Source organism: Cydia pomonella, chromosome 3 (assembly GCF_033807575.1).
Source record: "Cydia pomonella isolate Wapato2018A chromosome 3, ilCydPomo1, whole genome shotgun sequence".
Lineage (NCBI taxonomy): Eukaryota > Metazoa > Arthropoda > Insecta > Lepidoptera > Tortricidae > Cydia > Cydia pomonella.
Genome location: NC_084705.1, coordinates 28,348,526 through 28,375,980, shown reverse-complemented (window position 1 = coordinate 28,375,980; position 27,455 = coordinate 28,348,526). Strand labels below are relative to the sequence as shown.

Here is a 27,455-nt window from a genome sequence, read left to right as displayed (position 1 = left end):
CATTCGCCTTGACACCCCTGACCTACTGGTACAGAATAACACCTAATAATACATTGATGCTGATATCACTCGTACATTATGCGTAGATAGAACGCGTTTTAGTGTCATGAATTAAAATGTAAATAGTATCATAGGGAAATTCATTGTTTATTATGTGTTGTAACCTAAACGTTTAAATATTAATGCCTGTAGATACACACATACACACACATTCCGTCCGTACGAAACGAAACTGTATGCATAACGGCGGCCTCATTATGCAGCGGCTTACCTAAATGTCCATAATAAATGGAAATAATTCGTCCATAAAGTCGCCTTGTCTGTTGTATTGCCAGCCATTAGTAATGTCTCACAGCCAGGAATATCTACTAAAATAGCTGTCACTAAAAACTACTAACTAAAACTAAAAGTACTAAAAGGGGTGTCAATAAAGCTTCATTCCCACCTAAAATTGAAAAAAGGCAATGTATACCTTTTATATACAAAAATCTATTGTTTACAGCAAGCGGGCGGCATCAGTCGTCTCAGCACGTCTTGTCCGTCGCTTTGCAAAGATAGCGGCGATCCAGACTACTCCTCACCCACACACCTGGACTTATACCCGCATAGTCGCAAAGGCAGCGGTGAGTATACTTGATATATGCTGCCATGAATAATCGATACAATCCATGGTTTCTTGATGTTCCCCGGAAGCTTCACCAGTTTATCTGTTCGTCTTGTAAGAGATCTGACCTACCTGAGAAAGTTGCTAGACATAGCGGGCGAGGCGAGGCAGGGGCTGAAAATTTATTGTCTACGACGAATGGTACGTAGCAGAAAATGCCCCAACAACATGAACTCTAGTTGAGATCTCGGGTAGCAGTTGGTTCAGGGTGGCGCACGACCTTGCTGTGGTGATGCTTGGGTAGACTTTTCTCCAGCAGAAGGTTAATTAAAGAATTCCTGCCACTTCTGCATTCTCTACCATTGTTAGCCCAACAACTCCTTGTGACATGTTGAGTGTTTGTTTGTCCAGGCGAGTCCCGCTCATGGGGCCTGTGGGACAGGCGGGAGGAGGGCCGGCGGAGCTCTTGGGCGGCACTGGAGCCCAACGCACACCAGCCCGACGCGAGCCGCCAGCGCAGGTATGGTCCATACCTAGAGACTCCATACCATACCACTTCTAGAGAAATAATCAATTTTTTAGATGAATCTTCAAGCGTTTAAGGCGAGCATCTATCAGGCGATATGCTCGCGTATGATGTATGCACGACAAGATCTTAAAAAAAAATACACATCAATATTCCTTTATCAGTATTTTGATCGACATCGCTTGTAGCATTCATAATTGAGATTATTGACGTTAAATTATTTACTCACATAATCTAGGAGACGATCGTCTTAACCGCTCAAGTCAAATGTCATTTATTGTTTATTTTTACGATGACCGATAAACTACCAAACGAAGTAGAAACAAAAACGTTAAAAACGTAGTACAGTGGCTTGATAACATAATTTAACTAGACATCTGAATTCCATCATACCAAAGATTTCTTGATTATAGAAAAACTAAAATTTGATACAAAATTACTGTTTTCCAGCCGAACTAAATGGCGGTTTAAGGCTACTTACTCAATTTGTCTGAAGTATTTACACATCTACAATCAATAAATCTTTGATATTACTAATGGGAATGTGGAGTCTGTGTTGAACGCGGTAACACATTCCAGTAACCTTAACGGTCACAGCGCGTCGCTATCATCAATGGAGTCAGAGGGCGAGCCCCGCGCGCGGCATTCGACGCACTCGCTCAACGATAACGACCTAGCCGTGAGTACAGCTTTTGTAACACATGCATAACGTAGCTTTATCCCTCGACCTCGAAACGCACGCTCCGAGCGTCACGAGCGCGCACGCTGGCCGACTGCCATACATTTGTAGCGTCAGCGTTGAACGTGCACACTGCTTATGCTTTGAGCGTGCGTTTCGAGGCCTTTATCTTAACATACTTAGATTATCTTAACTTACTTAGATTTGTAATCACCCGTGTCAAGTTTTCCTGTCCTTAATTCCCTTGCCGTAGCAATTGTAATTCTTGCTTTGTGTCATAATAACCCGTCATATCTTCTTTTGTACATATAATTATGCACTAAAAATTAAGTTTTTGCATAAATGTTTGGTATTCAAGCTCCTATTTGGCTCAAGCGACGAAAATCTAATGAATGCATGCTCGCTCCCGACATCTAACTCTACTATGACCCTTTTTATTGTGCACAATAAAGTGTTTACATTCATTATTTCGCTCATGCTACGAAATCTAATCTAAACGTGCTTCTGAACGACCTATGACCTTCCTTCTGTAATGAAGCAGTCGATAAAAACATTGTTGTGAATGCAGAAAGACTTCGAGAAGGTGACGGCGGCGCTCCGCGCGGGCACTAGCGTGGCGGAGGGCGCGCGGCTGGCGGCGCGGCTGCCGCTGCAGAAGTCCGTGTCCACGCCCAGCATCGTGGCCGCCGTGCAGCCCGCGCAGCCCCCGCCCGCCAACAACATGTCAGTACAGAGTGTAGTAGTATACAGACGGAGAGAAGGTGACGCGGGTACTAGCGTGGCGTAGGGCGCGCGGCTGCCGCTGCAGAAGTCCGTGTCCACGCCCAGCATCGTGGCCGCCGTGCAGCCCGCGCAGCCCCCGCCCGCCAACAACATGTCAGTACAGAGTGTAGTAGTATACAGACGGAGAGAAGGTGACGCGGGTACTAGCGTGGCGGAGGGCGCGCGGCTGCCGCTGCAGAAGTCCGTGTCCACGCCCAGCATCGTGGCCGCCGTGCAGCCCACGCAGCCCCCGCCCGCCAACAACATGTCAGTACCGAGTGTAGTAGTATACAGACGGAAAGAAGGTGACGCGGGCACTAGCGTGGCGGAGGGCGCGTCAGTACCTACCGAGTGTAGTATACAGACGGAGAGAATCAGTACACTGGTGTCACTATAGTATGAGTATACAGACGGAGAGAAGGTGACGCGGGCACTAGCGTGGCGGGGTGCGCGTCAGTACCTACCGAGTGTAGTATACAGACGGAGAGAATCAGTACACTAGTGTCACTATAGTATGAATTTTATGAAATGATTTTTTCGACTCGGACTCTAACCAGTATTTTTTTTCTTTATTCAGTGAGTACTTGTGCTAATTCATGAAACTTACCTATTCAGAGATAACAAGTTTTGTATTTTCTGAAAATAATGTCCCGTTGTTTTTGCCACCCGCGTGGCGATTGTTCTTCGAATAAGCTGTTACATGCATTTGAACCTTATTACTATCAGGATAGATGCTTTTTATAGACATTGTTTCTTTAGTACGTGCCGTGAAGACAGGAGCTGAACGTTCTTCATAAAAGAAACAAAAGCTTTTGTTTAACAGATTAGTGCCCGAGCCGAAAAAATCATCTCACAAAATTCATACTATACATCAATGGAGTATCACTCGAGTTTAGGGCGCGCTCGTCTCGCGACTTTCCCGAGTAGTAACTGTGGCAGTCTAGAGAGCTAAAGACCTGAATTGACGTTGCGAGACTACACTTTGCTCCGAAGACGTAGATAATAACGCAACGAAATTAACTATAAGATGACATATCTGTCTCTAAATCTAGAGGGTGAGAAACAGAACGTGATTTGTGACCTTGCGCTGTCATACATCGGCTTTATTAGACAGTGCGAATATTGTACGTACTACTATTCTATCATTATCTCGTCTGTGATTACTGCCTACATTGTCGGTCTAGCAAAAGGTCAGTGTCCAAAAATGGCCACATAACGATACCGACAACTAAAAACAATATCCAGATAAATCGCCTACAGATGATTGTTTCACATACGTCGTTATAGTTAAGTTCTTGCGCCTAGCGTTAACTAATGTCTTTTAGATACCATTTAAAATATTTTTAAACAAAAATAATACTTTTCTGAAAGAAATTTAGAAGACCTAATAAATAAATACCCAATATGTGTGAACACGAAGAAAGATAAATAAAGGTTTAGGTTATTTTGTTGTCTATTTCAATATTTCTAGCAATATTTTTGTATGTTGTAAGTTTTATGTGCATGTCTTTACTTTTAAAACTTGGTTATAAATACTGTAGCTTAAAAAAGTATTTCTAATCAATAATTGTTTGTGCATGTCCAAACATGTTTTATTTTGGTCCGCACCGTTTTGCTTTGCGATGTCTTAGCACTGGAAGCCAGAATCAAACTGGTACTTGAATTTGCACTTATTTTTTAACTAGCGTCATTGTAATATAAACATTTTGTATGTTCTAAATTATTCACACTACACACACATACTCAAACACAATGACGATAGTTGTACACTACCGCCACAAATAAAGCGCAACGTTAATACTGCGTCAGTACTAATAATTTTACTATGGACGATATTTTGTGGTGGTACTGTATGTAAGCGTTGTCTCACTCGATGTTAGCTTGTCCGGCGGCGGTGCGAGCGAGACGGAGAGCGACGAGGACGCGTCGGCGGCCACGGTCGGGGCCACAACGCAGTTACCGGGGAGAAGAAACAACACACATCAAGAGCATTTGGGATTGCATCGATTGGCGTTCTTGGAACAGTGAGTGGACTTTAAGGTCTTAATTTTAAAGTTCATTATCGATTGACGCTAGAAACGGCGTATCAAGAAATTTTTGGCCTGCAGCGTCTCGCGTTTTTTGAGCAGTAATTGAACTTTAAGGTCATAACATTAAGGTTAATTCTTGATTGTCGCTATAATTTGTGTTTTTAGCATTAGAAGGAAGGTATGCGATCTTGAAGTGTATTTTTATTTAAATAAAAATACTTTTGAAAAATAAGTTACAGCAAATATTATAAATCATATACGATTATTTACATTCTTTTCTTTCATAAGTAAAATTAAGGGGCTACCAGGCTAAATTCGCTGATGTTACGTCATTGCGTGCTTGAACGTTAGCTTGATAATTGTTCTGATATTTAAAAAAGCATACCGTATCACTAGTAAATATTTTTTACGTGAACCCTTTTCTCGAGTTAAAATCCGTATAAACTCCCTTATTATGCAACGCTTAGACACGAAAGCTTAACAAATAGTGAATAATGATGTACACTATAATTATGTCTACCGATTTTTCAACTATATAAATAGTTTTTGAAAAATCGATACTATTCAACTTCGTGCGTTGCCCCGGCGCACGGATGTCTGCGCGGCCGACGAGGGGCAGTCACCGCTTGGCCGTTGGACGGGGAACCTGTGTCACTCGATGCGACGCGCGCGCAATTATTCTCTGTGAATTTATCGTCTGATTTTGACATTTGAGAGTTTTGAGTGATAGGATACAGTTTATTTAATTGAGCGAACGGACGCAATAATTTGTGTACTTGTGCAAATTTAAGTTGTAAAGGTGAAGAACGAGGGAGTTGGAACGCGCGAGGTCATTCAGATAGGGGTCGGCCTTAAGTAATTATTTTATTCTTTGTTAATAAGGTACACCTCGAGATTGTTTACCAATTCTCTAATGCTAAAAAAACGGAATATAGTAACCCTGCGCATCATATGATCATCATCATATACATACAACATTTAGGCTTGCAATGAGAGGCGTTCTTTGAGAAGTAAGTAGACTCTTAAGTCATAATTCATATCATTAACGTTGGTATATCGTATCGGAGTTGCTGTGAAACTATCCTCGGGTAAATGGTTAATTACAAAACAGAGGTTTGTACTGCCCACTTAAACAATAATGAGAATTTGGTAAGTAATTTTGTTATTTAAAAAATTAAATAAATTGCAAATTTTCTATTGGCATGTTGAAGCACAAGCTTTGCTATTGTTTTCGTTCGTTTGTTACACGTTTTTCTGGTTTGTTTATTAGTGTGGCATGATTTTACTAGAAAAAAAATAATTTTCGATAGAGGAGGAATAATCAGAAGCATACGTCGAAGAGGCATCGAAAAAAAATGGTTTTGAATATTGTTTGTCATATGTTTTCTTTCCTACAGAGCGGCGTATGACCATCACGCAGAGAAGCGACGGAAAAGAGGCAGCTTATTTTTCAGGAAAAAGAAGGTTAGTATACCTCATTAATCTCATTATATATTTTTCATCACACTTGCTCGAAAAAGATCTTATTTCATGCAGGTGTACTGAAGGACAAAGGCTTATTTTGTTCCCGTGGGAGTTATGGATTGTGAAAAAAGCTATTACTCCCTAGGGAGTTATAGCTTTTTTCTTTAATTATGTCACTTATTTATACAAACCAAGTAGCACAAATGAGTTTTACTTTTAAAATACTGACGTTTACATTTTAATATTTTTGTTTATGTTTAAAATTATTTAATTTGATTATTTAACAGCCGTTTAAAATAATTTTCAATCGTGGCTGAATACCGAATAGGTCTGTGCCTTCAATGCCTCACCTGCCAAGAAATTACAAAATGACATGTTTGATATCAAACATTCGTCCGCCGTCACCGTATTTAAGAATTATTTTGCTTAAAATTAAGTTTTTTCTTCGCAAGTGTGATGAAAAACATTGTGTGTAACTCCGGGGGTAAACTCGGTTCTTTAATACCCTCCAGCCTGTGGCTGTCGGGAATTACCACCCTCGTATCCAAAATTTCACTTGCCCCCGTTGCACAATGTACTATTTTTATGTAGTGTGTAATTAATTTCGGGCCTTAGCTTAAGTTTTCGCTGAAAGGGATGATGTAAGAAACGTTACAGGGATGAAATAAAAAATTGGATAGCCGTAGAATCGCATTCGCATGTATCAGGACATTAAGGAAAATGCATAAGATTGGATTAAATTGTAATGCCAGAATATTCTCTCTTAAGTTTGAATAGGAAAGAATCTATATTTTATAATATATATAATCGGAGAAAACTAAAGGTGGAGTACCGCCGACTTAATCCTGACTTTTACAATATGAATATAAAAGTAAAATATAAAAACAATACAAATATATAAACACATTATAAAAACCTAACCTAGGGTGCCGCCAGCAGCGAGACAAGGCCCAAGCTATTTATACCAGATTAGAACCTAGTATTATAATACCAGAATCTGTAGCAATACGTTACACAAAAACATATCATGCTTGTAACATATCGTTCAAGGCGATGTTGCATACCCAGATACCCACCCAGCATAAAAAAATGGAATTCATTCGTAACGTGGGTATGCACTTATAATATTTAGTACCTAGTTCGCTAGTTCATAGTGACCTTAAATGAATTTGCGAATAACCTCACGACTGATTGTAAGACACGGCACTCCTCGCGAGGGGCTTGACACGAGGCACCGACTTTTGATCTCTTTGGAGATCCTTGCTAGTAGCAATTCACCTTACAGCTTTTAATTTACTGACCGACCGTTAGCGTAGCTCTCCACTTCAGACTGGGCACGCTTTTCGGTGAAGAACAACGTCGTGAGGAAACCGGACTAATCCTAATAAAGCGTAGTTTACCCCCTGGGTCCGAAGGTCAGATGGCAGTCGCTTTCGTAAAAACTAGTGCCTACGCCAATTCTGGGGATTCGATGTCAAGCGCACTCCAGGCTCCCATGAGCTGTGGCAAAATGCAGGGACAACGCGAGGAAGAAGATACTAGACATCCATCTACAGCCACGTCTGAAAATATCGATACAGACAAAGTGCCAATAATATGTACACACGACTTTATTGCCCATGTATTAAAGTTCTGTATACATATTTTTGACACTTTGTCCGTATCTATATTTTCAGACGTGACTGTACCTCTACAGCAGTCCTCACCGATATACATTATGTTCGCAGGACAAGTCCCGCAAGGCAGCGCACGCGTGGCAGGCGGCCACTTCGACCGCGGACTGCGACTGGTGCGGCCGCGCTCTCGCCGACAAGCCTGCCTTCTATTGTGAACGTAAGAGCGGTTCTGACCCGGGTAGTTGTTGGACTCACCTGAAGTAGTGCGCGATTTGAATGAAACATTCCTTTGTTGACCTTATTCATTATAAGTAACCATTGGCTTCCAAATCAATGATGGTTCCTGGAAAGCAGAGACGCCTAGCGAAGTTTTTTTTGAAGATTTAATTTAATAATTTGTTTTGACCATTATTTTAATTACAATTTAATGTTTGATTTTTGTTTTGATTTGACATTTAATATGATATTGTTTTATTTTATTTTATTTCAATTTTGAATAATGTTAATGTGTAATTTAATCTAGTATAAGTAATTACTAACGAACTATATGGGCCTATTTTGTCCTGAAATAAGTGAATTTATTTGAATTATAACGCTCGGACAGGTGTTTATAATGGTCGCAAATTCGATTCTTGCTCGACAAGATGAAATTTTCAATTTTTATTACAAATAAATATTGTAAGGCCTGAAATCACCATACAGAGCATATAGTGTCACTCACGAAAGCGATCTTAATTCGAAACAGAAATCTAGAAAGGCGTATTTTATTGTTTTCAGATTGCACCATGACAGTACACCAAAGCGTGTGTAAAGACTACATTGTTGAATGCAACAAACCTAAATCATCTAAGGTACGTACATTTAAACACCACCCCCAACTGTTGTACAATTTTAAATCCTATCGGCAATTAAATAAGGTTCACATTTTACAGACCTCCGTCGGCAAATCCTTGAGCGCGGCAAGTGGTAAAAGCAGCAAGAGGAGTTCAGTCTCTAGCCAGTCACAAAACCAAAATAGGTATGTTAAGAAAGTAATCAATCTAAAATCAGGCACATTTGAATTTATTATTCGAACTCGGTTTTAACACTGGTACATTAACGTTAAAACTGTTAATAAAAAAATAAACATTTTCTTTTTAAAAAGACCTCTAGCCATTTGACAGGCGCGGAGGCCTGCGGTTTTGTGTAGAATATATTTTGCGGCTTTATTTTTTCATTGTTGCAAGGACTTTGGCCACGAGCGAACAGCCAAGCGGGCGCCAATTTACGCTATGCATTATCAATTTTTTTGCGCGCAATAATGTGCAGGGTTTGTAATATGACTATTGACAAAACTTGAGTACTATTTAAACAAAAATATTATAATGTTATAAGTTATCCTTGTTATCATGGAGGCCTATATGAAGGACTGTATTTATGTTATAACTCAGGTATACTCTCAAACTGTTTTCATCATGCAATACGTTTAACTTTAAGATTTATTCTTGTTTACTTGTTCTCAAGTTTTCTTGATGGCTCGGCTGATTTTTTGTATTGATGACACATGCAAAGAAATGTTTAGTTGCTGGGTAGTCGACACTGCAAGTGTCCGCCATGACAGTGATTTGATTATAAGAAGATACACAAGTATGTGACACTGTGATATATTTTATTAAAAATAATCTTCAGTATATACACTCCTTCAATATATATATACACTTATTTATTTCGAATGCCTCGTTCCATTGCTAGTTTTCAGCCATTTTTGTATTGTTTTCAAACCTTCTTGTTAATTTTAGTTCGCTCAAATTTTGCCACTTTATGTTGTTCTATATGCTAGTTCTGTTTCTTTTTATAATTAGTTGATTGTGTCGAACGGAATGTCTTCTTATAAAGAAAATCATTCAACTGTGGAAAAATAGAGGTGCCATTAAAACATGTATTTTCCTAATTAAAACTATAATGATTTTTATGTCAAGTCAATCGGCTTTTGGCTTATGTTACTTCTGTTTTTCCACCTGCGTCGCTGTCAAACCAGCCCAAAGACGCACAGTCATAAGAATACAGATATAGAATCGAAACAGCGCAAACGCCAATCGCCGGACACTGGAAAAGAGACCTTGCGATCCACACCTACGGTTTCTATTCTTATGCGTGTGTTTATTTTCGCGGCACGCTAGCAAGAAGCAGTCGGGATGTTACTCGCCGTGGCGCCGTGTGGCTACGAAACTCGGCGTGCAGTAAGTGCGGGAATGCTGCGACATCGCGCTGTCTCTCTCTTACTCTCTCATCACACATGTCATGAGTCATCGTTTCGTTTCTCTCTTTCTCGACTTCGGCGCGGTTATGTGATCCTGGTTGCGCGGTTTGGTTTTGTTCGTGTATAAATTTTGTTAGATTTTTAGTTCTCGAGTAGAGGTTTATTTTTCAAGGTGAAGTATAAATGGTTTATTTTTGTTTCAATAAATGTTAGATTAGTTTGCTTTTTAATAAAGAGTTGTTTTAAAACGCGAAATACAATATCTTAGGAGTAATATCAAAGGACTAAGACAGTCGGTGACAGAACATAAAATATCAACAAGTCGATTTTTATAGTCGTTCATATGACGGCTACATAATGAAATGCTTTAAAATACGAGTGTGTGATTATAAAACGAACTGAAAGCTAGTTCTATAAAAACATCACGAGTGTTTTTAATGCCTAATTATGTCCAGTTACATACATTGCTATATCTACACACATATTATAAACTTTCTATGATGCGTTCAGAAACATCATCTCGACTGGTACTAGAAATGAATTCCATACAAATAACTTTGTTTTTGTTATTATAAAATCGATATTGATGCAATAATAATATTTCACAGATAAGAAATTTGTTCTTTCCAAACAGTATATAGAGATACTGTTTGGAAAGCTGGTCGTAATTTGCAGTTTCTAAACGCATCATACAGGGTTTATGATATATGTGTGAGATGAAGCTTGTTATAATTTAAAACATTTTTGTTTACACATCAGTACGCCACGTCTCTCCATACACATTACAAGATCTTCTAGTTGGTTCGTCTCATCCACAACGCCTTACTTGTGTATCTTTCTATCTTGAGGTAGTTCTGGTCGAAATTGTTGTCGTAGTTTGTTCTGATATTTTTGTTTCGATTTGTTTTCGCTGAGGATTTTAGGTTCAGTGTGTTCGGGAGGGACGCTCAGGCAGGAGTCTTAGGAATATAAGTTATTATAAATAATACAAATAATAAATAAAGGTCCGGGACCCCATGGTCCTGAGATATGGAAAGACATACAAATAATTATAAATAAATAATAAATATTATAGGACATAATTATTTTTACACAAATTGACTAAGTCCCACAGTAAGCTGAATAAGACTTGTTTTGTGGGTACTTAGACAACGATATATATAGTATATAAATATTTATAAATACATAGAAAACACCCATGGCTCAGGAACAAATATCCGTGCTCATCACACCAATAAATGCAAGGGCTGGTAAGGACCAGGTTTGAACCCGGGTCCATCGATTTCCTATACATATAAGATATCCCACAGACAATCATTGGCCGGAAAACATGTACTTCATTTTTTAATTTACGTAATAAAAAATCTTAACTTTGTATGAAATGAAAATGTTGTATAAAATATGCTTAAATCGTCTTTAGCCCACGCTGACGTTTTCAGTTTAAATCTATTTTTAATAAGTAAATTTAAAAATAAAGTAAATGTTTTCCGGCCAATCCTTGTCTATGGAAATATAGTTTAAAAAATTATATGTGATAGGCCACCTCATTGTTTTATATTTGTCTATTGAAAAACTTATCTAGTGACCTATGTATATTCCAATAAACGCGGCTTTGATGATTCATTTGAAAACAAGTCACATTTCCCGAAAATCAAATCTAATTTCAACCTTGAATCTGATTTCTAAGGTTGAAATTCTATTGGCGCTTATATGGTCGATAAATCGTACTATGCCTGGAAAAGTGTTAAAAGCCATACCATCAGGTGGGCCGTATGCTTGTTTGCCACCGACGTAGTATATAAAAAAAAAGGTGCATTGTGGCGGTATTCCCTCCTGTAGAAAAAAAAATCAATAAAATATCTTACTGCCTGGACGTCCTTGATACAATTTCTGATTATCTGTTCCGTAATTATTAAGTACATGTATATACATTTGATTACACTTTTATTAACAAATCTGCATGTATTTCTGATTCAAACTGTGGAAGTGTTTCTTTTACTGTCAATGGCTTCTTTTTTATTATTTAGGCTTTGCAGAGCGTGTTTTGTGATTGGTTTGTTAATAAACTTACAGCTTTGTCGAAGCTGGTAAACCGTAACCTAATGTTTCTCGTGTTGCGTCGGTTGAGATTGACCCCGTTTGCATTTGACTTCGTTCCTCATATGGCAACACAGAAATATGTACTTACATTAGTTTATTTTCCATTGATGTAAGTTTGTTTATAGAGAAGTTTCTATTTAATAATATACAGATCTACTTGACGCATATTCTAACCAAAACATATGTCGATTTACTTTTGAATACTTGTTACTTAAAAATAAAATGCTTTAGAGAATTAAGGGGAGGAGAGGAGTCTGCCTACTCGAAACTTTGATAAAATATGGATGTACCTCATATCGGTTGTATAATGTATATATGCTGTTGTTGGTTATTTTTGCTCCTTTACGGCGTAGCACGACAAAAGATTAGACATTTTATTGAATAAATCTTTATAAATTGTTACAAAATATAATGACTAAATTTAATTAAAACATGTAAGGTAAACATGGTTGCATTTTCTGTATTGCCATATTCTCTAACGCATGCTAGAAAGAGACTGACCTTTCATCTCGTTTCAGCACCAGCCACGTGTGCAACGACGACAAAGACTCGGACCATAAGCATGACCAAAGCAAGTAAGTTAAGACCAATGTTTGTAATACAATAATATATAATAATTCAGCCTTTAGGGCTCCCACTGCTGGGCACAGGCCTCCTCAGGAATCAGGAGGACAGGAATGTTTATAAAGCATAATATTTTCTGAGGATCTTGTCTCCTAAATCGGAAAAAATAACTGTAGATTGATCTTCACGCCAAAGCAAGTGTTGCCCTCTACAATTGACGTACTTTTTCTTGTGCAATGTCGGTTCTACCATCTTGTGGACTAAATTGGAAGCTTAATCTTGACATTTAAACTTCGCCCCCATAAACAGAGGGTTCCTGTGCTGCCCCCTACAGTTAATGCACGTTCCCTATACCGGAAATGATGGAAAATTTTAGTAGTTAGCGCATTTAAAAAAATAAATATTATTATTAATTTTTATTGTTCCATAATACAATTGAAATAATAAAAAGAGTACGTGTACCTACTATACTCGTTTTATCCACATGCTTTATCGACTCTCGTCTTAAACTTATTTTGTTGTAATGCTGGTTTACCTACCTTTCTACGTTTATAATATTAATAAGCATTTCGCAACTGAGCATTACTATTTCCTTTACAGTACATATGGTGATACTTTCCCACACGCGTGCGAGAATGAGCACTTTCCGTGCATATGTCGAAACTTTAAAGAGCCATATGTACTGTAAAACGTTGTACGATACACGTGCGAATAGTTAGGTAATTCGCAATCCGTGTCGATTTAAACCATTCCCTTCGATCATGTTTTTAGTTATCACCACTCGTTGCAAAAAAATCCTATTTTCTGCACTTGTATCGTGATAGTACATTACGATACAAATGCGAAAAATATGAAATTCAAAACGAACGAAACTTTACCGCACTAGTGCGAAAATTAGCATATTACGTTACTATGTCGAACATTTAAAAGGCCATATGTACTGTAAAACGTTGTACGATACACGTGCGAATAGTTAGGTAATTCGCAACTCCTGTCGATTTAAAACACTCCCTTAGGTCGTGTTTTAATTTATCACCACTCGTTTCCAATTTCCTATTTTTCGCACTTGTATCGTAATGTACTATTACAGTACATATGGCGCTACTTTACCGCACTAGTGCGATGATTTGCACATTGCGTATCTATGTCGAAAATGTAAAGGGCCATATGTACTGTAAAATATTGTACGATACATGTGCGAATAGGTAATTCGCCATTACTTTCATTATTTTTTTTCCGCACTTGTATTATAAATCACTATTTCAGTGCATCAGACGACGCAGGAGCGGCAGAGTGGCCGGAGGCCTATCTGACCCCCGACCTGCTCGGTGAAGAGGCAATTTTACTAGGCCTGGGGGCCTCAGAGCCCGACACGTGGGCTGCGGGCGCGCCCAAAGGGCTGGCTAAGTGAGTATCGACTATATGCCATGTTTGGAGCATGGGGAGTAATGGCGTTTAGCCGACTTTAATTTTGTTAAATATCACTAAATTCTAGGTAAATTCCTGATAATAGGGCAACCACATAAAATAACTAAAAAATGAAATTTAAACTATTTTATTCCAAGTAAAATATAACCATGTAAATTATAAACAGATGTCATATATGACTTAAAAAGTGACTAAAGCCTCTGGTGCTCAGGGCACCATGCGTCTCCAGCATACGCGCCTTTACACTTACTCGAGAAATTTCGACCGATACCGCTGTGATCTGGGCGGCATCAGGCGCTAATTCTGAAGACGTGGTTTTGATTCCAGCCTTGGGCACTGGAGGCCTTGGTCACTTTTCTTTCGTAACTACAAGGTGTAAGAAAAATAGTGAGGATCTGTTTAAGAACCCAATAAAAAAAACACGCGAAAAAAATTCTTGACTTTTTCCTAATCAGAACATGATACCGAATATGCCCTTAAGGGGGTCCCCAACGCCAATGACCTTCGATCTGAATCCCTCAGTTTTCTAATGTTTTTTGTAGCTGTAAGCAGTATAGTGTCACATATTTACTTCAAAATTTACTGTCTTCGAGATATTTGGCATCAAAGTTGAACAATTCTAGGCTAAAAAACTAGTTTACTGGCCATAACTTTTGTGTTTATTAGTTTTTAGAGACGTCGAAGACGAACCCAAATGTGTAGATTTCGTACATGTAAAATCCTTAACAGCAATCGAGTAACGAAAAAAGTGATTTTTTTAGACAATGTTTAAAAAAAAAGTGTTCATTTCTTTCAAAATCCGGCTGACCAGAATGGACATAAAGATTAAAGAACCGATAGCCGTTTGTTTTATAATTCTATCTATAGTGCAAATGTAGGAGTAACGACTCAAAACTAGTCATAAATCTATTTAAACCGCGGGGAGCCCCTTAAACAGATCCTCACTATTTTTGTTACACCTTAAATATGACATCTATTTCAATTAACCACATAAATTTTGTGATTTCAAATCAAAATCTCGTGGTGTGGCTCTCACATGTAATCAATCCAAAACTCTTTAGAACCAACTCCCAACTCAGATCAGTTCCCAACTGATTAGGTACAGCCCCACTTAATAATCGGAACACGAAACAATCAAAACTCTCGCTTTCGACTATTTCAAATGCTCTTTATCTAAACTTTTATGCACAGCCTCTACACCACAAGCTGATTTCCACTTTACACCACAGTAATTAGAATTTCTATACATAGTACACTCCTTATTATATCATTTTATTCACTCTTAGCCATAGAGATATAAGAAGTAAGCATAGAGTGCTCACTCCATACATCTGTTTTGGTACCAAAACGCTTAGTAGTTTCGTAGTTCGCTACTTGACATTAGATGTCTCGGGTGTACGAAAAAGCAAGGAGTTGAAAATAGATTTCCGGTTAATCCGGTTATAATATTAGCTGAAAATTGTTGAGCTTTAGACTTTTCGTTCGTCGCAACATCTATTGTCAAGTAGCAGTACTGATAATTCCGCTACTCGATGCTAGATGTATGCTACGAAAATAATAAGCGTTTTGGTAACAAATCTGATGTATGGAGTGAGCATTCTATGCTTACTTTTTATTTATCTATGCTCTTATCTCAGCAAAATCTGTACAATCTCTTAACGTACTCTAACGACATATACACAGACATCAGTATCTGTAGTCGAAAAATTTATATTCTTAAAGATTCTTTGTAACTTGAAATACATTAATCTTGTGATATAAGCTGCTTTCTCAGGCATATCGAGTTGAGGTTCCTACGTGTTTATCGGTGCCGCAACGAATATGATTTGTATTTATAACGTTTTAATCTGAAGCTAGTATGTTGTACCCGTCGAACATACAAGCTGGCGTTTAATCCAAAAGGTTATCAAAATTATGCTAAATTTAACCCTATCACTTTAAACTATACTTCAAAATTATTATATACCACTTAAAATAACGGCTAATCTCGATATTGCTAAAAAAACCAATGGCAGTTTCAAATGCCTTGATTGAATAGAAATCGAGTTTTTGAGTTTAGTGTTTTTATAGTTTTAGAGTTGATCCTATAGTAAAAGCAATTCAATATTGAATTTATCGCATACAATTTAAAACATATCAATCATATCGCATATGGCTAAAGATTAAAAAAACAGCTTAAAAAATCGAAACTAGACTTGCCTGTAACCTGTATCCTGGTACTATTTCTTTATCCACTCGATTCTGTAGAGTAGTCGTAGTGCACTCGCTTCTTTCATTTCCTGTTGCTTCGTAGAGCCGATGGCAACTATTGCGTAAAATTAGCATTTTCACGTTCGCTTCCAGGGCCATTGGAGACCGGGAGACGAAGAGGCAGGAGCATATCTACGAGTTGATATTGACTGAGAAACACCATTGCCTTACGATAAGGCTTATGCAGAAGGTAAGTTTAATTAATTGATATATTATTTGCTAGAGATTTGCCTGTAGCCGGATGAGGACAGCGCTGGATCGGGTAATGTTGAAATATTCAAGGAAGCTATGTCCATTAGGTGACGTCTTTTGGTTAAAATGATTATATTACTTATGTTTATGCTAACCATTGTAAAATAAATTGAATACTTTGTTTTGCTGAGCATACCACTATACTACTACTATTGGATTTAATATAATATTAAACTAATTTCAAGGGTTTGTCATTAAAAAGTGATCTATTTAATGCTGTAATTGCTGTAGTAGGTGCAAATTTTTTGCTAGTGCTATTTTCTCAATACTTCTGATAAAGCTGGGAAGCCGATGTTTGCATGACAAGATTTGATAAGTCAGCGTTAAGAGCCCGTTATCGATTTTAGTCGCAAAACAGTCAAATTTATAGATTTAGTCGATGCAATTTTACACCTTTCCTTAACTATTAGAAATAACAAGTACTGGTTACAATTTCAACGAATAATTATATCAATTTTACATTTTTGCTCTAAAATCGTTACCGGGCTCTTAAATTCATTGGTATATTCCATATAATTTCGCATCACGTCGCCGACAAATGCCCTCGTATAATCAGAGCGAATTTTAAATAGAGGTGGATTGTCAAAGAAAACTTGACAGTCCACCTCTATTTCAAATTCTCTTTGGTATATATATATAAATAACCTAACCTAAAGACAATGTTTTCCTACAGATGTTCGCAGAAGGCATGCTCCGATTCCCCGGCATAAGCTCAGCTCAAGTTTCCAGAATGTTCCCCTGTGTAGAAGAACTATGGACGTTACACGCGGCCTTACTGTCCCGGCTACGGGCACGGCAGCGAGCGTCGGCGCAAATCGCTTCTGTAGCTGATATCCTGGCTGACACCTTCGCTGCCCCGGCCAGGCATCGACTAAAGGCTGCTTATGGTAAGATAACCTAGGCGATAAATATCTTAGGCGATGGCTATTATACGTAGAAGAACGAGGTTACACACGGACTTACTGTCCGTGTGTAACCTCGTTTCTCGTGTAACCCGTTCCGTGTGTAACCTCGTGTGTGTATAAAAATATAACTAACTAAAATTGCTCGCTGGCGACGGCCCGCCCGGGTGCAACCCTTAGCAAACATGCTTAAATCTGTCGCGTCGTCTTATTTTTACTCGATATCTGCACATTTTTTTTGTTCGAAGTTGGACTACAGGTTATAAATTGGTGTACACTGCCCGTGCTAGCCAGCGCACGGCCTATAGTCGCCAAGTAAATCAATAGCAACAATGTTCTATGCAACAGAATCGGTGATCGGGTAGTCATTACTCAGACTAACCACATTCAAGTAAATGTATCGTTCAGGTGAATTCTGTTCCCGGCACCGCGACGCCGTGGACGTGTTCAAGGAGTGCTGCGCGCGCGAGCCCCGGCTGGCGCGGTTCATACGCAAGTGCCAACAGAACCCTCTGCTTAGGAAGAAGGTATGAAAACATACACATATTTTTACGATACATTATATATATTATTATACATACTTAAACCACTTTTCAATATATATATTTTGACAACGCTTGGCCGTCTATTATCCTTAACACATTTAAATAAATAATCTTTACAGACCCACTTAGTTCATTGATTAAGTGTAAGGTATGTGAAAAATAAATTAGTGTGTATATGAGCAGTTTTACTCTGAACTAATGAACTTCAGCTATGAACAGAATTGGTCGTGCGTCGATATAGATTTGTTACCGGCAAGTACCTACACTTTTGTAAGTGAGGCGCATGGCTGCCGCCGCTGGCTGGACCACTGCATAGTGACTAGCGCGGCGCGTCAAGCAGTTGTGAATACATATGTTTTAAATAAAGATGTGTATTGGTCTGATCACTTGCCATTGTTTGTTGAATGTAATATTGCAAACATTGTGCCCAAAATTACTACTTCTCCTCTACCATGTAACAAAGTGGTCTGGGGGGAAAGAGATAGTAAACAGATAAATTGGTTTAAAGAATATTGTAATTCAAAATTCAGAGAAGTTAATTTTCCTTCAGAGTTTACTGGTTGCGCAGATAAATTATGTGGTGATCAACACCATAGATCACTTTTGGATACTATGTACTCAAATATAACATGTGTACTTACGGAGGGCGCGCGACTTTGCCATAATGCGCCTAAAAGTAGGAAACATAAGTACATACCCGGCTGGAATAAGCACGTCAGCTGTGCTCACAGGGAGGCTCGGTTGTATTATCTAATGTGGTTATCGTGCGGTAAACCGGTTTCCGGAGATGTTTACTCTAAAATGTACGAATCTAAAAGAATTTTCAAATCTAAATTAAAATATTGTCAAATTAATCAAGATCAGATCCGAATGGATATTATTGCGCAGCTACATTCTAGTAAAAAATTTGGTAAATTTTGGAAATCGACTAATAAATTAAACCCTAAGGCGGCCTTTCCTGTGAGCGTAGCTGGGTTGCATGAGCCGAGTGATATAGCTAATGCGTTTCAGCGCCACTTTAAGGTTGATCCACCGCTGTCGCCCCCGTCTCATATGTGCGATGCTGATCGTCATCCTGAGGTTAATATTGTGAGATTCTCTGCTAAACAGGTAGCTTCAGTCATTAATAAGATGGTGCGAGGGAAGTCTCCTGGGAAAGACAGCTTAAGCATAGAGCATTTGAAGTACGCGGGTGTGCACCTACCAAGAATTCTTGCATTGTTTTTTAACCTTTGTTTGAGTCACAGTTATCTGCCGGATGAACTTACGCATACAGTAGTTGTCCCAATTGTTAAGAACAAAACGGGCGATGTTTCTGACATGTCCAACTATAGGCCCATCTCGCTAGCCAATGTTATTGCCAAGGTTCTGGACAGTCTGCTCGACAAACAGCTGGCTAAGCATATACACCTGCACGACGCGCAGTTCGGCTTCAGACCTGGCCTATCTACTGAATCTGCCATCCTATGTCTGAAGCAGACTGTCCAGTACTATACGGCAAGAAAAACACCCGTATATGCCTGTTACTTGGACCTGTCAAAAGCATTCGACCTCGTATCTTATGACATGCTGTGGCGTAAGTTACAATCTGATACGGATCTGCCGTATGAAGTTACCTCGTTGCTTAAATATTGGTATGGTAACCAAGAAAATAGTGTTAAGTGGGCTGGAGCGTATTCGGAGACATATAGGATGAAGTGCGGAGTGAGGCAGGGGGGGTTAAGTTCACCCCGCCTCTTCAACCTATATATGAACCGACTGCTGGAGGAGCTCAGTAGTGCCAGTGTGGGATGTTCCATAGACGGAGTGCGCGTTAATAACATCAGCTACGCGGATGACATGGTGCTGCTGAGCCCCTCAGTGGGTGGTTTAATTAGTTTACTGCGCAAATGTGAGTCGTACGCGGAGGCCCATGGGCTCAAGTACAATGCTAACAAAAGCGAGTTTATGCTGTTTAAAGCGGGTAATAAAACCTACAGCGTGCCCCCTGTGACTCTTTGTGGAACTCCTTTAGCACAAGTTCAGCATTTTAAGTATTTGGGCCACTGGGTCACCGATGACATGTGTGACAACATGGATATTGAGAGGGAACGCAGAGCGCTGGCTGTGCGCTGCAATATGTTGGCTCGTAGGTTTGCACGATGTACCGAAAAGGTGAAGGCTACGCTTTTTAAAGCCTATTGCCAGTCCTTCTACACGTGCAGCCTATGGATCAGCTATACGCAGCGGGCATACAGCGCTCTGCGGGTGCAGTACAACAACGCGTACAGGGTGGTGTTCGGGCTGCCGCGGCACTGTAGCGCCTCGGGTATGTTCACGGAGGGACGGATCGATGGCTTCCACGCGATCATCAGGAAGAGGTGTAGTTCGCTGTTGAGGCGGTGGCGCGCCAGCTCGAATACCATCCTGTGCACGTTGGCCGACCGGTGGGACTCACCGTGGCTGAAGCACTGGGTGCAGCTACATGCCCCTGTATGTAGGAATTTGTAGTAATATCTTGTCATACTAACCCTAGATTTAAGTATTTGTATGTTACTAACACAATATGGACATTGTTCGAAATAAATTCTTATTGATTGATTGATTGATTGATATATACCACATGTTTTGCGGTAGGTAACTGAGTGAAGAGAAGACACTGGGGAATGACAGTAGATATGGTAGTGTGCGTTAATGCAAGAAATTGCAATATTTTGCAGTTTTGCGAGTTGTTTGATGAAATGAGACACTTGAGTTTAAATATGTTTCAATGTATTTATTTAATCTTTATTGCATATAAGAAAACACACTGTACAATAGACGCAACATAACGCCGTAAGGCATTCTCTACCAGTCAACCTTTAGGCAAAGCAGATAAGTTGTAGGCGGTTGTAGACGTAATATTTTTTATTGTTTACGTGAAAATCAACACGTCTTAGGAAAAAGTTTAGTATTTGAAAAAAATAATGATAACCCTCAAATTGTTTACAATCACGCCATCTTTTGGTGGGTAGTTGGCAGGACATCACTAGACATCCAGCTTAACTTTTGATAACCAGAGTGGCCGCATAAGCCGAGGCGGGTACCGACAGCGCCATCTACTGCGAAGCAAGAACTTTACACATACTATTAATTAATTTTGGTTAGGTATTTTTATTAACGTTTAGCCATCTAAAATGTGTAATATTGAATATTCCGGAGTTTTATATTAATAAATAAATAAATATTATAGGACATTATTACACAAATTGACTAAGTCCCGCAGTAAGCTCAATAAGGCTTGTGTTGAGGGTACTTAGACAACGATATATATAATATATAAATATTTATAAATACTTAAATACATAGAAAACACCCATGACTCAGGAACAAATATCCATGCTCATCACACGAATAAATGCCCTTACCAGGATTTGAACCCGGGACCATCGGCTTCATAAGGCAGGGTCACTACCCACTAGGCCAGACCGGTCGTCAACTAACCAACTGTTTCTTTAACAACTGTTTCTTTGGCAGGGTGTCCCAGAGTGCGTGCTATTCGTGGCACAGAGGCTCACCAAATATCCACTGCTGCTGGAACCATTACTCAAGACGGCGGGAGACGATATCAACGAGAGAGAGCTGCTGCAGAAGGCACTGTGTGGCGTTAAGGTGAACATTTTATATTGCAATTATTATTATTTATTAATCAGGCAGGCAGTTGAAACAACTGATAGTGACCTGTATCTGAGTGATCTTCACTTCAAATGTATTCTTTGCGCTGGTTAAGTATTTCTCTAGCCTGTTTGACATTCAGTGCTTGAGACCACGTCTTTTGGTAGTTTGTTCCACGCTTTGACCACTCTGTTGCTGAGAAAATGTCTGCGGGGGTGGTTTTTATACAGTTCAGATATTAACTTATATTGGTGGCCTCGCAGACGGGTGTTACTATTGCGCTTGTACAGGTCTTGAAACTGGTCGTAGTGTCCCGTCAGAATTTTAAACGTTTCGATCAGGTCTCCGCGTTCTCGACGATCTTTTAATTTTTTTTTTAAGTCTTTCTTCATAAGACATGTTTTTTAATTATGTTGCCACTCCTTTCCGCCATCGCTACAGCATTTCCATCTTCACCACTTAGATGGTTGGCAGTCCTCAACTGTGCGTTTCTCCAGAATCTTCCTGCCTCGCACAGCTAAAGTGTGGAATGAACTGTCGCCTGCGGTATTTCTGGACCGATACGACCTTCAAACCTTGGAAAAAAGCGCGTACTCCTACAATGAATGCCGGCAACGCACTTACAATCCCTCTGGTGTTGCAGCTGTCCATGGGCGACGATAATAGCTTACCATCAGGTGATCCGTCTCCTCGTTTGCCTCCTACTGGGTTGTAGCAATCTAGAATTGACTTCCTTATATAACCACTAATCTTCCTAACTTTGTCATTTCGTTTGTTTCGTTTAAACGATGTATCTAATACATTATTTGTAAGACATTCATTGATACTAGCCGGGGTTCGAAAACTTGGAACCTGCGACCTTCGGTATAAAAGTTGCACGCCTTATGTACCGTCGGAAAGTTACCAAAATTGCGAAAATTGCACACGGAAAAATTTCGGGAACTACTCATTATTCACCTACATGTGTAATGTATAGGTATGTGAATCGAAATTTTCCATTTCCATAATGACAGTTTCCGTTGTTTCCCTGTAAAATTTCCCTTAAATTTCCTAGACCTTTTCCATGTATTTGGAAATTTTCCGCAACTCGCGTATCTGTACGCACGCTTTACCGCTAGGCTACCAAACTACCAACGCTTCCTCATTTACAAGGCTCAGAGAAACGCCCGTCGTTCCATATAACCCGTTATGTACAACGGGATTTCCTTATACCAATGTCAACGATTAAAATGTATAGGCAGGGGGGCTGTTCCTTTCGGGCAGTTCCGGCTTCTTTCGGCTCGGCATTGCTCCAAGAAATTATTAGGGTTGGCATAACTTGACGTCCCTTTGCGTGTACGACCACAGACAACAATGATTAATGACTTGAATTTTGACAACCCTAAATAGCCGAAAGGGGGTACTATCCCTATCACACGTACATAAGAAAGGGACAGGATGATTTGTCCCTGAATCGCTGTCAAACTTCGGTTTTGTATTAAGTGTATTTTCTGTATGGTAGTACTATTACTTATTCTGTGGTATAGGTATATGTATCTAGGTTAATATTTGCTTCACTGTCGCATTTGGCAACTGTTACGAGAGCTGTACCGTTACTATAAGTAAATAATGAATATGCCCCAGGGACATTCGTAGACAGTGAACGAACATTTTCATAAATGAGTTGATCAGTTTTTTTTTCAGGTTAGAATTCTTATAACCTCAAAATTAGTGGATACTGTTTTCCTCCAAAATAAAATCTGAGTAACTATGCACTGAATGATAGTGTTGTTTACATATTATTGTACCGCAATATATTATAGGAACCCTAGCATTTCGGAAGAAAAAGTGAACGACCACTATTTTTGAGGTTTAATCTGACAAAAAAAAACGGAGTATAAACAATGGTTGCTTACAAAATAACGAGCGTTTCTCCGAGGCTTGCTCATATACTAATTTTAAGTTATTTTTATAACAGGAAATATTAGTAGACGTGGACAACCAAGTGGCGGCGAAAGAGCGAGAAGACAGAAAGCTGGAGATCTACCACCGAATCGACGCGAAGTCCTTCGCCAACTTCCGCGGGCGCAAGTTTAAGAAGAGCGACATACTGCAAGGGAACAGGAGTCTTAAGTAAGTTCTATTTAAGTTTAAATTAGAATGACTTGCTGGAAAACTTAGTGTTTGTAGCAACTCGAGTCTTTTGAGTCTAAATTGAAGAACTCGACTTGTTTTTACGAGACTGTGAGCTTAAAAAACTTTCGAGTCTTTTAAGTCCCGAGTCGAGTCCTTTATTGAGTCTTTTTTAAGCGCAGCTCAAAAGGATTCGAGTCTCTGGATAAAGACTCAGTTAACAATTTTATAGGTTTTACCTAAACAACAGTAAAGTAAATAGGCGTTATTGTATGATTTATGTCATGTATATCCATTAATTTTACAAAAAGACAACGCATTTTGAAGTTATTTGTAAAAAAATACAAGCATACATTCTCCGAAAAGGACTCAAGTCTCTACAAAAGACTCGAGTCTCTAATAAGTTGATAAGAACTAGAGTTTCATCTTATTTATTAATCTGAAAAACTGAGTCGAGTCTTAAAGCAGAGGACTCAAAGGACTTGAGTTTTAACCAACACTAAAAATTGAGCTAAAATGTGACCGCGGCCGGCAAAACGTCCCACTTTGTCGCTTGCCATAAGGACGCCTTGACAAGTTATTTGTATAAAGATACAAGCAAATCTCGTCCTTACGTTAGTTACAAATTAAGTTGATGGGTTAATTGGAGGACTTAAATGTTCGCTGGCTTTATTTGAATTAGATGTGTTATTGTTTTAGATTGATTGCTTAGATGTGTTATTGAATATTACAGGTAATGTAGATGATGCAGTTCGGTTCCATAAATCATGCGCCTGACCGAATCATCTGGTTGTCAAAAGTTGTCGTTTGAATTCAGTTACTGCAAAACGTTTGATGCCGTCATCTTCTCCGTTTGTCAAACTCTGGGGCAGGATCTTTTCCTTAGGCTTTACACATACATTCAATGAGTTTTTGCTGCTATGCTACGATGAACCATACTGCCAAACCTTAAGGTTGATAGCACGATTATTCAAAGAGCTAATAGTTGTTCTAACTCAAGCTAGCTAACTTGCAAAAATGTTTTGATTTAAATTCGTGTTTCTCTCAGGTTCGAAGGAGTAGCGACGTTAATGCAGGGTCGCAGCAAAATGCAGACGCTCCTAGTGATCGTGCTGACAGACGTCCTGTTCTTTCTGCACGACAATAACAACAAATACACCTTCTTCACACCTGACAATAAGGTAATTTTTATAATTCATATTCTTAAGACCAATAATGTTAATTGCAGTACCTGCACCATCCCTGTGTCATATCTTCGTTGCACTCGATTTCGCACCTAAATGTCGCCAAGTCAACAAAATTCAAAAATCAAAAATTTATTCTGCAAGTGGGCCTCAAGGGCTCTTTTACAAGTCAATACAACATTTATAGTAACATCATATAGTGACATGAAAAATACATAACAATATTTATAAATACAACAGCCAATACCTGGGTAGACATTACATTATAATAATCTTAAAATAAATAATTACTACAATACAATAGAGATGTATAGTCTCTATGGTTAAAAATACATTAAATCTCGAGAAAGAGATTACTCAAACTATTTGGCCCTTGTAAACAATGTTATTTTTTTAACTTGCAATGAAATGTTGACATGACTTACTTCAAATTAGGTCCAGAATGCTACGTATCCGGTGCGATGAGTGAAGATATGTAAAGGAATTTCGTACAGCCTTACACACGTCGACCTGTAAAGCAACCTTTAAACGTCAAATTGTAACACAACGTCTTGGCATTCAACCATCAAATAGTAGTAGATTCGTAATTTGTTTTTAGCTGTGTAAACTTACAATAAAAAAATGGACTACATTTTTTTTTATTCATTGCAAGTTTGAGAAAAGCACTATACAAATCTCGGCGAGAAACGGGGATTGCGTCTGCCAATCCGTCTATATCTACTTAGCCTGCAACCCTTCGTTTCCCGACCTGTAGTGTACTACACCTCATATTGAAATGGGATTTCGAATGGCCGATTTATTACACAATCATATTTTGCTTTTGTACAGTCAAAGAATTTAATTTCCGTACCATTTCGTACCTTGTCGTCACAATCAATAATCGCTAGAGACCTCATACCATTGTCACTGTGATAAGGTACGAAATGGTACTGAAATGAAATCCTTGACCATACCAATTTTGTACTAAAATGACGAATTGGGGCAATCGAATTGCCGTTTTAGTAAATACATACATACATATAATCACGCCTATTTCCCGGAGGGGTAGGCAGAGACCACGGATTTCCACTTGCTACGATCCTGACATACCTCTTTCGCTTCCTTCACTTTCATGATATTCCTCATACACGCTCGTCGGTTTAGGGTGCTCTTGACCTGGCCTTTCTTCAGGATTTCTCCGATTTGATCAGAGAAAGTCCGCCGAGGTCTACCCCTTCCAGCTCGCTCTTCTACTTCTCCCTTATACACTCTCTTTGTTAACCTTCTTTCACTCATTCTTTCCAAATGTCCAAACTATCTCAACATACCTTTCTTAATTTTTGTCTCTACATTTTCGTTCAGTCCACACTTTTCCCTTATCACACTGTTCCTAATTCTATCTTGTAATTTTACACCACACACAATTCTCAACGCTCTCATTTCCACTGCATTCACTTGACTATGACCCATCTCCATCTCTGATCATCTTGATCTTTTTCCATTTTACTATATGTAAGTAATAAACTAATAAATACCTGCGATAAAAAAAGGATTAATACTGTATAATAAGTATTTTGTAACCGGAACGTGTATTTATTCCAAGTATTGTTCCAGACTGGAGTGGTATCGCTGGTGAAGCTGCTGGTCCGCGAGAAGGCGGGCGCGGAGGGGCGCGGGCTGTACCTGATCTGCAGCGGGCCCGCCGAGCCCGAGATGTTCGAGCTGCGCGTGCACCGCCCCAAGGACATCCACGCCTGGATACACAACATCAGGTGCCTCCGGGACTACTCTCTTCTTCCTCGCGTTGTCCCGGCATTATGCCACGACCCATGGGAGCCTGGGGTCCGCACTTGGCAACTAATTCCAACCCAGAGGGTAAACTAGGCCTTATTGGGATTAGTCCGGTTTCCTCACGATGTTTTCCTTCACCGAAAAGCGACTGGCAAATATCAAATGATATTTCGTACATAAGTTCCCAAAAACTCATTGGTACGAGCCGAGGTTTGAACCCGCGACCTCCGGTTTGCAAGTCGCACGCTCTTACCGCTAGGCCACCAGCGCTGTCTGTAGCTGGCTGTAGGTGCCTACAGGGTTACTACGTGACTCAAATCATTTTAGGACTGACAAAACGGTCTATATGCCGCCATCATTCACTTTGTTTGTTATTGCGAGGAAGGTGCAGATTAGAACCGCTTGTACAAAAGGCTTGTGGATCTGCCGTCGACAGTCCAGGCTAGAGATGTAAGACTGCAAGACATCCTGGACATTATGAACCCATCAAAAACATTCATGTAAAATATTGCCAAGACGAAACTATAAGGCTCTGTCAAAAAGTTATAAGATCTCTTGTGGAGCCAAGCTTCTAACTCTACAAGCCCTAACGTCACTAACTACACCTAGCCTTATGGTTTCGTCTTGGCAACATTTTACATGAAAATGTTTTTGATGGGATTTCACTTCTTTTTGTAAGTTGCTTATGACAATCTTCCATCCCCTAATTTAAAGGATTGGGGGTGATTGACTATTAAAAATCCTGAAATACTTATCTGGGGGCATCTTTTATACAATATGCTTTTTTACTGATTC

At 39.3% G+C, this 27,455-nt stretch overlaps 1 protein-coding gene across 1 annotated transcript in view; it reads left to right on the top strand.

The window, feature by feature from the left end:
• LOC133516481 (rho guanine nucleotide exchange factor 18) overlaps positions 1-27,455 on the top strand; it is a 77,890-nt gene that overhangs the window by 25,182 nt on the left and 25,253 nt on the right. Inside the window, exons 5-22 of the mRNA XM_061849460.1 lie at positions 503-623; positions 1,016-1,124; positions 1,710-1,809; positions 2,378-2,532; positions 4,452-4,595; positions 5,999-6,065; positions 7,793-7,898; positions 8,459-8,532; positions 8,614-8,699; positions 12,539-12,595; positions 13,851-13,991; positions 16,356-16,452; positions 17,188-17,401; positions 17,825-17,943; positions 21,457-21,591; positions 23,552-23,706; positions 24,755-24,887; positions 26,484-26,641. Of these exons, the coding sequence (XP_061705444.1) occupies positions 503-623; positions 1,016-1,124; positions 1,710-1,809; positions 2,378-2,532; positions 4,452-4,595; positions 5,999-6,065; positions 7,793-7,898; positions 8,459-8,532; positions 8,614-8,699; positions 12,539-12,595; positions 13,851-13,991; positions 16,356-16,452; positions 17,188-17,401; positions 17,825-17,943; positions 21,457-21,591; positions 23,552-23,706; positions 24,755-24,887; positions 26,484-26,641 (2,171 nt within the window). The remainder of the gene's footprint in view (positions 1-502; positions 624-1,015; positions 1,125-1,709; positions 1,810-2,377; positions 2,533-4,451; positions 4,596-5,998; positions 6,066-7,792; positions 7,899-8,458; positions 8,533-8,613; positions 8,700-12,538; positions 12,596-13,850; positions 13,992-16,355; positions 16,453-17,187; positions 17,402-17,824; positions 17,944-21,456; positions 21,592-23,551; positions 23,707-24,754; positions 24,888-26,483; positions 26,642-27,455) is intronic.